Source organism: Propithecus coquereli, unplaced genomic scaffold (genome assembly GCF_000956105.1).
Source record: "Propithecus coquereli isolate 6110/MARCELLA unplaced genomic scaffold, Pcoq_1.0 Scaffold13, whole genome shotgun sequence".
In the NCBI taxonomy this organism is placed as follows: Eukaryota; Metazoa; Chordata; class Mammalia; order Primates; family Indriidae; genus Propithecus; species Propithecus coquereli.
The window spans coordinates 14025491-14039116 of NW_012137191.1; the positions used below are offsets into that span (position 1 = coordinate 14025491).

General features: G+C 39.1%; 1 protein-coding gene across 1 annotated transcript in view; it reads right to left on the reverse strand.

Annotated features, from left to right (window-relative positions):
- Window positions 1-235: 235 nt before the first annotated feature.
- Window positions 236-13626, reverse strand: part of TAPT1 (transmembrane anterior posterior transformation 1) — a 63916-nt gene continuing 50525 nt past the window's right edge. Inside the window, exons 10-14 of the mRNA XM_012638511.1 lie at window positions 12511-12570; window positions 12054-12122; window positions 9173-9249; window positions 5196-5356; window positions 236-2497 (exon numbers count right to left, since the gene is read on the reverse strand). Coding sequence (XP_012493965.1) covers window positions 2268-2497; window positions 5196-5356; window positions 9173-9249; window positions 12054-12122; window positions 12511-12570 — 597 coding nt within the window. The 3' untranslated portion in view covers window positions 236-2267. The remainder of the gene's footprint in view (window positions 2498-5195; window positions 5357-9172; window positions 9250-12053; window positions 12123-12510; window positions 12571-13626) is intronic.

Sequence of the window (13626 nt, forward strand, 5' to 3'; positions counted from 1 at the left end):
AAAACACCTGTAAAATGCAAATACCTTCATTTGCTAAGAGATATTAAATGGTCTATGATCAAGACCTAGTCAATTTTTTTCAAAGACAAACATTTTGCCACCATTAAGACCAAAAGAATAATTCAAATTAAGATAGTTCTATCACTTGTAAATTAGAAATAAAATCTCATTATAGAGTGGGAAGTCTACTCCACTAAATACAATAGTAAACATTATTAAAATAAATTCAGTGACCTTTTTAAAAAAGATTACAAAATTGAATTTATTGAGTTCCACACAAGATGCACTTATAAAATTAGTATTGAATGCCATTATAACAGGAGAAATGAACTTCGTCCCAAACTCCCAACAGCATCTGCAAAGGAAATGAAAATCTCCCCCCAAATGACAGCACAATAACAGAATAATTCAAGCAGAATCGAAAGAGATATACCCAAACCATGTTCTTGCTCTGATCAAGGGCTATGTTTGGCAAAACTTTCCCCCAACTATTGCCATTCACTGTTGGCACTGTTCCTTTTGTTGGCAAAAAGGAGATGGAAAAAAGAATAATCATTCTAAAATGGGGCTCCATTGAAACACACACAAAGCAATTAAAAGTCTCCTCATTTGTAACTTAAAATACTTTCTGGTTTCACAAAGGCATGTCTGTACAATTTCCTCAACATCAATCTTCAGATTTCTTTAGTTAATGCAAAACATTAAAATTCACTTTTGTATTTCAAATGAACAGCCAAAGCATTAAAGCTTGCTTTATATTTCACCCAGAAAACAGACAAATCACCTAGAATTTGCCTACTGCATATATATATATATGCCTGAAACATGGGCATGAGAGTTGAACTTTAAAATCAAACATCAAAAGAAATAACAGTTAACAGTACCATCTTCTGGAAGTTCTGAAATCAGAAGTTGTAAAATTTTTATAGAAATGCAGAAAGGATTCTCAAGATACAATGGGTGGAAAATAACTTGTCCTAGGATGTAGGCCACAAACTAGTAATTAAGCAGAAATGGAATCTGGCTCTCAAACAAAACCAAAAAGCACCATTTCGTTGCTGTTCCCAACAGCCATACACAAATGCCTCCCCACACCTAGACAGCTACCCACATGCCCAAAACACTCCATTTACTTTCACACAAGGTCCTCTCCCAACCGGGCCTGCCCCGCCCCCAGCACAGGCCCACCCAGATAGTCACATCCCCACAGATACCCTCCCATAGAATGCACACCCCACCCCAGCACAGGCGCACTGACAACCCAAACAGACCTAATGCATCTTCTAAGCCCAAGCAAGATGATGTTGCCCAATCCACTTAGAATATTTACTTCGAAAAATTCAGTTAAAGTTGATAGTTTTGAACCTTGTACAATCACAACTTTTCAGCCTACTCAACACCAAATCCCTTTAGCTGTAATAATTTATGAAGCAATTAGTTTTAAAGCAAAACCAGTTAAGTATACCTTAAAGTTAACACTGCTCTGCTTTTTCGGTATAAAAAGTGCCTTTTTGTAAGGAAATTTCTATTTTATCCTCTGCAATTAAACGACATACAGCTCACATTTTGCTTTAAAGAATAAATTGAGAAATTATGAAACATTTTTCCAGTGATGCTTAACCTTCATTAATTTTTTTTTAAATAAATGAACTGGTTTAATGTTTATTTTTTTCCTATAAAATGCTACTATTCATCGTGTCTTATTTAAGGTAGCCTTTAATTCTGATTAATTCAGATACATCTTCAAGGATTATTCTGGTGGTAAGAACATTTATCTTGACTTATGTTTAATAATTTTTTTAATGCTTTGGCAGATGAAGTAAAGTTTGAAAACTGTTTGTGAAAATAGTATGAGACTGGAAAGGTAATGTCATGGTAAAAGCTTCACAGTTTTCCAGGTACATCCTTATACTGAAGAGGCCTTGAGGCAAATTCGACATTCTGGAAGCCCAGCTTGACAAAGCAAAACAGATTCTGATGTTGCCTTGGTCGGGTCCCGGAAGTGACGCCGCTGCCTGGCCAAGCAGGAGGAAGGTTTTGTAATCCATCAAGTTTCCCAGAGAGTCAAGGCCGGAGGCCGCTGTGATTCCGTGATCTGACCTTCAGCCAGACCACATTACTGGAAGAAAGATACTAAGATTTGCTTGCCGATAATAATTTAAGTTTTTAAATAAATATTTAAGTGCCACGTTCAGCATCTGTCCATCCTGGCGGCACAGCATTCGCTGCCCCAGGACTCAGCTTTTTCAGCACTCAGAGCCACAGATTCAGTCAATTCGGTTTCCGCAAATTGTGAACCTGTCTATCTCTAACAAATCTTTCTTTGAGGATCTGTGTTTTAATTCAGAACTTTCCTGTGTTATGTCCTTCTCATCACCATCTGGAGTTGTCAGAAACTGATCAGAATTGCTTGTCACGAGCAATGGTATGACATTTTCCTTCTGATGAACAGGCTGGCTGGTGACTGAAGCAGACAGGTTTTCTTCCGTGGAAAGGCCTGTGATAAAACAGATTCACTGAATTAGAAAAAGATTTCCCCCCAATTTATAATAAATATGAGCTCGCCAACATAGCGATACTGAAAAAGCTGCCCATTATTCACACTTTTAAATAAAGTAAATGATAACTAAATAGCATGCTGTATAAGCAGCCATAATTTATAATGAAACTTAGAGGCTAATCATCTACATTTGTTCATCCGAAATTTTATGGACGGGCATTATCATGTTGATCACACCACACAAACAACACCATCACCCAACTGTGGAAAAATCAGAACTCCTGCATTACAACTGCCTCCTATATAACCAAGTCCTGATATGATGCTGCCAGTCCTGAGAAATCAACGTTGGCTCCCATACGCAGGCCAGTAGAGAGTGGGCCAAGCAGACTCTCCTACCTTCCACCTCTCATTTGTAGTCACTTCATCAGCTAGACTTAGTTTAGCATCATCTTTAGGAGTCCAAAGCAGAGGTAAAAACAAACAAACCAACAAATAAAACCCCTAGTGTTCATTTTAGGCCTCAAGGATCCTGGAGGCTGGCCTTGGGGACAGCTGGGCTAAGGCCTAGAGCCACCCTCTGAATTACACATTCAATCCTTAGAGGAACAGCTTTTTGAAGCAAAAAATACACGCCATGAGCAAAAAATATATACCCCCCACTACTCTCTCAATCCCTTTTAGAATGTGATGAACCTGATGCTGCCTTCAGAGTCAGCCTCCCCTTTTCGGCCTGACTCCAACACCCTCCTGAGTGGTCTCTGTCCTGACCGCCAAGACATGCTGTGCAGACACTCAGACACTCATCCTGAATGCACTTCTCATTCTGCGACCCTTGATTCGACGGCCTTGCACTACAGCATGTGCTTTGAGGTGTTATCCCCCCATTAGGCTGGATCCTCAAACACTTACTAACTTAGGGAACAGCGTAGCAGACACGGACAGGCCCACCATGAATTATCCAGGTAGCTGAAACAAATGCAACCCTCATGTTACCGTAGTACTTACGTCTCCCAGTGATTATACACGCCGTTTCTTTATCTTTGCTCCCTGTGAAGCTGTGTGATGAGCCTGGCCTGCCCCTCAGGCTGGACTCCAGCCCAGCCCAAGCTTGCTCTCCTGCCCCTGTCCGGAGCAAACTCTACACTCTCAGAGCACTGAGCCAAGAGTACTAGGGATGCTTTTTCAGGCCTCTGTGAATTAACTCATGCTGGCCCTTTTCCTCAAGGAAAAAGTTGTCCTTTCCACTGGCCTTCCCTGTCCTATTCTCATTCTTCAAGATTTAGTTCAGGCATCATCACTATTCTCATTCTTCAAGATTTAGTTCAGGCATCATAACCTCCAGGAAGAGCCCTCTCTTATCCTTTTCAAACCACTTGCTCACTTACTTGGAGTGTCCAACTGTGCTGTCCTGTTGTGGGTACGTGAGGCCCTGAGGGCATCCTTTACTTACTTTTCTATCACCAGCATCTCCTATATTACACAGTTGCTCCATACATTTAAAAATAAACCATTTAAACTAAAAGTCATACGAGCAAATAGCCATGTGAACAGGGAACTGCCATCTAACAATAAAAATTAAGTCAGTGTCAGGGTTCTTCTTTCAAATCTTCCAGGCCAGACACCTTGGACTCATCCTTAACAAGAGTTAGGAAGACTCTTTCTCACACTGCACGACTCCCTCATCGCAAATCCTTTGCTGGAATCTCCCAGGGTTATTTAGAACCCAGACAGTTCTCCCTGCTCGCACCACTGCCCATGCTCTGAGCCACGCGCAGCTTCTCCCTTGTCCCATTTCTGGGCACTCCCTCTTGAGTCTGTTTTCCACAAATCTTGAGAATGATACTTTTAAAATGTCATCTGTCCCATGCTACTCCTCTGTTCAAAGTGGTGCGATGTCCCCCTTCCCACTAAGAGTCAAAGCCAAGGTCCTCACAACAGCCCTCTGAGGTCCCTCGGATTCCTTCTCCAAGTTTCTGTCTCTGGGATTGGGCCACTCCAGCCACCTGGCCTGGCCTTTGCTGTCCTTCAACACACCAAGCACCTTCCTGCCTTGGCACGTCCCTGCATCCTTTGCCTAAGACGCTCTCCATGGAAGGCCGGCTACTGCCACCCTCAGGCTCTGCTCGGGTGCCATCTCCTCAAACTCCGGGGAGTGCCCAACTCCCCAACATACTCCCCTTTCCTCGATCCTGCTTTAGTTTTCTCTACAGCACTCACTGCCACCTGATACAGTGCAGTGCATGCCTATGTCTCTCTTTCCCTCCTCCCAACAATCTAGAATGAGCTCCATGGGAGCAGAGATATTGCCTTTTCACCACTGCTGTATCCTCCCCCGGACCTGGCCTGTAATAGGCGCTCAGTCATCATCTATTGAATAATGAATGAATAAATGGAGCAACTTGGAGCACTGGGTCATGTATACGTGAGATGAGAGCTAAACTATAACCACTGAATGTTTCCAACACACAGAAATGATAACGTTTGAGATGACAGATATGCTAATTACCCGGATCTGATCACTATATGTTTATGTATTGCAACATCACTATGTATCCTATAAATATGTACAATTACTATGTGTCTATTAAAAAATTTAAAGAATTATAAAACAACTAGGTGAAGTGAAACCAAATGTCTAAAGCGTTGCTACCTGGTGACTGAACGCTGATTTAACTCTTTGAACCAAACCTACCTTGAGAGGGTTTGCACTTGTTCTGTGATTTACTGGACGGCTTGCCCGGAGTGCTGGTGGGGGGCAGGTTGGACAGCTTCTCTTCCATTTTGGCTTCCTTCACGTACTGGCATGATTTCCCCAACAGCACGATGCTATTAAGTACTTTCAAGGATATCAACCTAAAACCGGAAACAAAACAACCAACCACTGTTGGAATTAACCTAAATCACTGTAAATGCCACCTACTACCACAGCTAAGGAGAAGGCAGTGGGGCCTGGTGACAAGGGGACAGGGCTAGGAGAGAGAGGACTGGGTTTGAAGTGTCCCAATTCCTTACACAAAGCCTGAGTTTCCTGAGGCTTCTTTACCATGAGGGAAAACTTAGCTAAATTCCTTAGTTCTCATTATAAGAAATTATATGGGTTAGAAGTTTTTCCTGGTAGTAAATAATTTAACATTTATTCTCTTATTACAAAACAAATACATTTAGTACACGCATATGAACAACAACAAAAAAACCCCAATAAAATAACCTAATTCCACACCCTAGTGATAATCACTGCGACAACTGGTATATTATCTTCCAGGTTCTGCTCTGAGTATACATCTGTTTGTACTTTTTTGCTGTACAGATACGGGGTCTATTTTATTAATACAAGGCAGGAGGGGAGCAGAGTGGAGTTGGGAGCGGTAGCACTGATTCTGGGGTGCTGTGAGTCAGTGGAACCCTAACTCCGCAGCTGAGCGCCCGTGGGGACCTGGGCAAGCTACTCAACCAGCCCGTCCAGAGAGGGGAGGACCTGGGCGAGGTGCTCAGAATGGTGCTCGGCACACAGAAATGCCAAGCAACTCAGTTATTTTATTACTGTTATTTATACAACAATATAGCACAAATATTCTTCTATATTAGTTGATGTTCCTCAGTGACATTATTTTAAATGGCCTTATAATATTCCACTGTATAAGCATTCATCTAACAACGACCCAAACAACACTTATTTCTGGATATTTAGATTATTTCCAATATTTTGCTTCTACTAAAAAGTTTCTCATTAAGAAAACTTTTGTTAAATCGGTATTTCCTTAAGATAAATTCCTAGGTACCTATAATTACAGAAATGAAATTTCTGGGTCAAAAGATACAGAATTTTTTAAGGCATTAGATATAAATCTGCCAAAAAAATCATGGGAAAAAAATCTCACATTGGAATCGTCTCACATATAGTGGACCTTAGATAACACAGGGGCCCCAACCTCCCCCGGAGTTAAGAATATGAACACGGAAGAACCTATACAGATCTGCAGCTGCAAGTACCTTTCGTGTGCATAACACTCCCAAATATATCCCCACTCCAACCCTCCCCTAAACCCTACTCATCCCTTCCACTGCTTCCTTGACACCACCTCAGGGACGTCTAATAGGATTCCAAACCTACACAATCCGAACCAGGATTATCGATTACAACCCCACCCTCTTCCCAACTCGCTCCCGGCCCCCTGCCCCAAGTACGCTTCTCTTGCAGGCTTCCCCATCACAGTAAATGGCAATGCCATTACTCTAATTGCTTGGGCCCCAAACTTGGTAATCATATTTGATTCCTCTCATTCCCTCCCACCTTGCCTCCGACCAATTCATTAGTGAGTCCTGTGCAGCTCCACCCTCAAAATATAAATATGCCCAGCTGACAAATTCTCACTGCTCCACGGCTATCACTTCAATTACAACCTTGGTCACCTTTCCCTGACTTGGCCTGACTGCTGCTGCTCAGCAGTGTCTTCATGCCACATTCCAGTGTATTCTCCACACTGCAGCCTAAGTGGTCCTTGCAAAAAGCCCACTACGGTCTTGCCATTGTCTGATCAGACCCTCCAGTGGTCGCCCCTCCCCAGGGCCCTTCCCTGCAGGGCCCTCCTCCCCCATGGCTCCCACCTTGGCTCCTGCTGTGCCCCTGCGCCTGCTCTCTTCCCAGGCAGCTCATGGCTCCCTCCCTCACTCCAGCCCACTAGAGAGGCCACCCCTGCCTACTCCTCTCTTAGGCCACTCTTCACCTCACGCTACTGTGCTTTTCTTCATAACGTTTACTACCAACCGTCACTTTAAAGTGATTTCTTTTTCTGGTTGATTCTAGAAATTTCAGAAACAACAAGACCAGGTACTTGTCTGTCTGCTTTTCAGCTGACCCCTTGACCCGCCTGGGACCAGCACCGATGCCTAGCAGATGCTCCCTGCTGGTTGGTCAGAAAGGGAGGAAGCGGGCAAGTCTTCCCCCCACAGCTGGCAAGAGTAAGTTTGGAGGGAGAGAGATGAAATGGGGTGTGGTGGGGAAAAAGTATAGCATTTTATGGTAGGTGGCCCAACTGAATTCTGATTTGTTTGTGCTGAAGGAAGATTCCTGGGTTTGGTGGAGTTAATGAATAAAAGGGTCTTCGTGGCCCAGGTGGTTTTGTGAAAGTCTCTGAAGGAGGAGAGGATACTAATAATTTGGGCATTACCCTGAGACGTTGGGAGAGAGGTGCAACACCGGGGGAGGGGCAATCGAGGTCCTGAATTTTAGGTGATTCAGATTAAACACATCCCCTTTGGTGGATTATGCACAGGCAACTGTAACTAAACAAAGGTTTTCAGGTGTAGCATATACATGCTTCGTTTCCTAATTTATTTATGGCAAAAAAATATGAGAATAATTAAAGCAATGCTGCTTGATAAGCACAGCACATTGCCAAGAAGTTTCAGGAGGGGTGTGAGAATATATAACAGAAAAGGAGGGTCTCATGTTTTTTAATGTCTAAAAAGAGTTACCTTAATGTAGGAAACCATTTATGGATACATTCGCATGGAAAACAGGGAGTGGTGTACAACCTGATCATCTTGCTGTGGGTACCACTGAAATTCGCCACCTCAACTAAACACCTTTGCAGGGCAAGGGCCGGAGACAGGCAGTGCATGAGCTGGGAAGCACAGCCACCACGCAGGATGCTCAGGAAAGAACAGAAAGTGCAGACAATGAGAAGTGACTGTTCCCATGCTGCTCTGAGAGAAGTTTCCTGAGCATCCGCCAGACAGTATACTAGGCCCCAGGCAGAAAACATTGTGGAAAACCACACTCAAACCACGAAACTGGAACACCATAGATGTCTCTGGAAACTAGATCTCATCCCTGGGGAAGAGTTAAGGGAACCTACTGCTGAACTTACTACTGCTATGCTTATTCTCTCCCCACTTTTTTCCTCTTGAGATATTCAGATCTGATCTCTTTCACAGACACCACTACCTGAGCACAACTCCTGAAATAGTCTAGGTAAGCGAGAATGAGACAGGGTCCCGGTCTTCTTTTTTAGTAAGTTAACTGAATGCTACCCTGGGCTATACTTTATCATCAGTTCACTTCTTGAGAAAACTAACAATGGCAAGACCACCATTTTATATTGTTACTTTCTTCATACCATTTATTACTATCTTAAATTGTTTCAGCTGTTCATTTATTGTCTGTCTCCCCCAACCAGAATGTAAGCTGCATGAGAGCAACATACTTGCAGATCAAGTTCAGCCAGCCACAGGCAGAGAAACTGCACTTGTGTATCACCTTAGGCTTTATATGACATAAGCCTAGAGTGTGCTAAATTAATTAAATGTGGCAAACATACTAGAAGGTCAAAGATGTTTTTAAATATGGAAAAACGTCTGATTGCAATGGCAGACATTTTTTCATAAAAGAAAATATGGGTGAAGCCTAAGTCTTAAGGAAAAAGGGCTTTAAGTAAAAGAATTCATTAAAGATTAAAATAAAATCTAAAGTACTATTAATACTACCACCAAATAGCAGTGTAGTCAATCTAACTGAGTCACAAATACATGTGGAGGTACAAGCTGTTAAAAGGGAGCCCCTGGCACAGAGTGGGAGTAGTATGATTGGGGTGCTATTTACTTCCATTACATCTTGCGTTTATACTTTACTATATAACCAAAAACATATTCGATAATAGTTAATCTTACCCAAAATAGAAGAGTATGACACAGGCATAAGACAGGATTCCTTGCACTTTAATTGAGCTTGTTACAACTCTGATGAGCTAGCCAGAAACAAACCAAAACAACAAAAACATACAAACAGAACACACAACCACAGAGTTATTAGTTAATATTTAAATAAAAGATTTCTCCATGCTGATTTTAACATTTTAGGTACACACTTGTGGTCTTTGTCTAAATCCAAGAAGCCAGTACTAGATTTGTTGATTGATATGAAAACCTACTTGCTAGTGAAACTTTTTGTGGTAGATTTGTGTTTGTTCAGGTAAATCCAAGATGCCTGTGGCTAAGGCAACACTTTAGCTGCTACTGACTCTCTGAGCTCAGACACTATACCTAGTTCATGAATGACACACGCACTTATACCTAAGAGAGATGCAAATCAGCTGATTTTTACAACAAAAAATTATTCTAGAAAGTATAAATGAATTCATCTTGCTACATGTGCCCTAACAGAGCGAGAACCACTTCATGGCCCTTATTCCTGCTTTTTCCCCCCTTTTCTTTGTTTTTGATTCTTTTAAGAACCCTCAACAACTTGCAGGGAGCAGAGAGAAAAGGGAACCTTAGGAGGTTTGTACTGTTTAAAAAAACTAAACACTATTAAAAATTATTTAAAGGTCAAAAAATTTCTGTCTCTTTTGGATGGTTATGGTTCAACATCTATTTTCTTATTTAATTCAAAGAAATGTAGGGGTTAACAACATTATCCTTGGAAATCTGCTGAATAAATCTGGTGGGACCAGTCAAAGGAAAATGTCTACACATTATAGGTGCAGCAGCTATTCCCATATATTAAGGTCTAAGGGGTCAGCTTTATGGCAATGAATCAGGGAGAAGTAGCCTTATCAGTAACGTCAAGTTATCAAATGTATATTAGGGTATATTAGAGTGTCTTAAATATAATATACATTTTAAAAGTCATTCAAAAATGCTTCTAATAGAAGAACAATTGGGAGGAGGTGGGGCAATGGGTTGTCATATATTCAGTAAAGTCTCCCTATGAGAAAACTGACAATGTGTCATAGTGTCTAACAGGGAAATGACTATTGTACAGACATTTGAAACAGAAGTTAATGTGGCTCTAGGATTTTATTCATAAACATGAAAGGCAAATGATCACATTTAAGGCTTAAATAACTTCATTTTTATCTAGTATATTATTAGTTTAACTTTTAAGATACATATGCCCAAAGTCTACATATGATTTTTTTTCCTTTTTTTTGGATATGAATTCACTTTGGGACCCACGGTAACACTTGGAAGAAAACACTGTCATTCTGTGCCTTAAAGAATTAACTTATTATAGTGGCCTCGGTGTACCCCTCAAGGCTCCCAGATGTCTGCCAAAGCTATGGCACCACGTTGAAGTTCCATGAGGAAAGTGCTGCAGAAGAAACCCACTGCGAGATCCCTGCTGAACTATGTGATCCCCTGCTAGCACACAGGGGGTTCTCCATAAGTGTTCTGTTAATCAATCGTTAATTACATATCAATCTTTTGGTATATCATGAAAAAACTTACATAAAGAATAAAACAAAGACCAGAGGAATATTTTAAAATACTAAATTTAAAAACTCATACTAATTGTGAACTGAGTTTTCTGACAAGTGACTAGACAAGTCAATTATTATTTGGCAAAGCAAGGCCATATTGAAACCCAACCATTTAACCAATCTTACAAAAAACAATCAGGCAGTCTAGGTTTATCCTCATACTGGTGTGTATCATGTTTCCAGTTGTAGGAAATAAATGTAGAAAAATTTAATATTTTATTTTATCAATCTTTTAAAACTTTAACAAATGATTTTATTCTTTAAAATCCTCCATTTTTTCAAAATTCTAGGAGTTCCTTTTCCCAAGCAAAAGAAAGCTATATTATTATATAATAAACATGCTATTAATATAATTGGAAAATGTTTAGGATGTGGTTATAGAACTCTAGATGTCCTTTGGCAAAAAAGATAGGTGAATTTGTTTTGATGTGAGACTAGGCAGTCAAGTAAAAACATAATCAAATATAAGTACAGGCAGCGAATCTTAATTAGTATTGTAATAGCCCAATGTGGCTAATAAGTATCGGCAAGGCTGTTCTGAACAATTCATTAAATATTCAAAGTTGACATTTTGGGATTGATTTGGTAAATTTTAGTACTATTTTTATTTAAAAAAAAAGAAAAAAACAAAAAAACACATTTCCTGAATATAACAGTAGAAATTTTCATGGTAAAAGCTTTGAAAAAATTTTAAATAGTAAAAAAAAAAAAAAAAAAAAAGTAGTAATTATAATGGAAACAGAATATGTCTTCATTTAGGTGTACTATAGTTTATATAACCTATGTTGTTTCCAAATTCTTACTACTATAAATGCCACTACAATGCAAAGCCTTGCCCATAAATCACTCGTGTGCCTTTTATAACTATTTCCTTAGGATAAATTCCTAGAACTGGAATGACTGCATCAAAGCATGATACTATCAAACGGACTTTTAGAAATGCTGGATCCATTTACGTTTCCACCAATATGCATCACAGTGGCCACGCCAATGCCACCTTCAAGTATTTCCATTAAAAAAAGAAAAATCTTTGCTAAATGAGTGAGTAAAAAAGAGTATTCTCATTTTTAGGAAAGCCATTTACTTAAAACGGTTTAATATCACTTATCTGTTGGATGGTTCAACATCCGAAAGAATATTGCTATAATTTAAAACTAAATTTTATCCCATTATTTACCTTTAATTTTTATATCAAGTCCTTTTGAAACAATCTTATTGATAATCCATTTATTAATATTCTATAATGATGGCTATCTCATTATAAAAAATGTAAAAAAGTACAGACTTACTAAAACAGCTAGTGGGAGAGGAATAAAACCCATCCTTCGTGCTACCGAATCACTGTAATCGGTATACGCCTGAACAGAGAGAGGAGAAAAGGATTCGGATTAATGGGATTTATACAGCATTTAAAAAGTAATATTTGTTTATTACCAGCAAATGTTCTAAACAGGTGAGGCTACGAGCAAGAGGAGAATCTGGCGCCTACTATACAATTTAGTAAAATAACCGTGGAAATCCAAAAGTTCATGAGGAGTTTTAAATATAAAGTTGAATAACTGTTACAATGCTGCGAACATCATATCCCTTTTAATCTTAAGTATTACTAATTTGCAAATATTTAGTATTGAGAGCAGAGATAAACAGGCAGTTTAAGTTCGTGTAGCTTCCCCTTACCTAATATTCCATGCTAAATTAAGCCACTGTTACATTAATTTCAGACTATGCCTTTGATATAATGCTTACATTTTTCTGTCGGCTGCTAACGAGGTCAAAAGCAAGACTGGCTCTGTATTCACTGTAGACCTAAAGACAAATAAGAATGAAATATTAAGTAATATAGTGCAAATATATCACACAAAAAGATTTATTCTGTAGATAAAAATGTTTAATAATTGACCAGGAACAAGTGCGAATAACCAGGCAGACATCTGGGTATGGTTTCTCTATTTGTTTTCCTACAGTAAGGGTAAAACATAACCTCGGTTCCCCTGGACTGTTAACATTCATAGACCTTTGAAAAGTTTTTCTTCAAAAAGGAATAAATATTCAATGATTATGATCCTGAGAGCTTAGAATTTGGGGAAGGGTGACTATTTTAAGTAGTATAATACACATAAAACAATTTTGAAATTTTAAATTAAATGAAGAGTTTTAAAAAATTATTATTACTGTATATCTAACCATAATGATGCCTTTTTAGAAAAATGGACGCTAAAAAAAATATACAACTACTATGCTGGGGAACACAGTAGTTAGGAAGGCACTTATAAAATGTCATTTCCACTAAAAATTACACAAGTATCTGAATCAAGCTATTAATTTTGACTTTAAATGCTGAGAAAATGATCCTATGAAAAGGGAATCATTCTATATTGAGAAAGCCAACAAAGTAAATGGTGAGATTACTTTATTAGTGCCTTACAAAAAAGTGCAAAATCATATTTTCTTTAAGTATATGAAAGTATTCAGAAATCCATAATCAAATCATCAAATTGTAGCTATTGCAACTGCTTTTTATTTTAAACCATTGCCTTTTGAAATCAAAGAAGTATCAGAGTAAGACTATTATTAAAAGTACAACCCAATAAAATCTAGAAAACTGCTGAACTAATAATATTCTTTGAGACTGAGCTAGGAATGAGGAATGCACTAGGAAACTCTTAAACGTTTTATAGACCATGGGCCTACAAGCCACATATCTATTTCTGGAAATTCTACAGAATATTTGGTTACAACATAAAACAAATCTCTCAAAGTTTCATCAAATGCTTTCACTAGAAAAATATAAGGCTCTTATCTTCTAGAACTTACCAAGAACCTCTTTGTAATTGCAGAAAAAAAAATCAATATTTAAATATA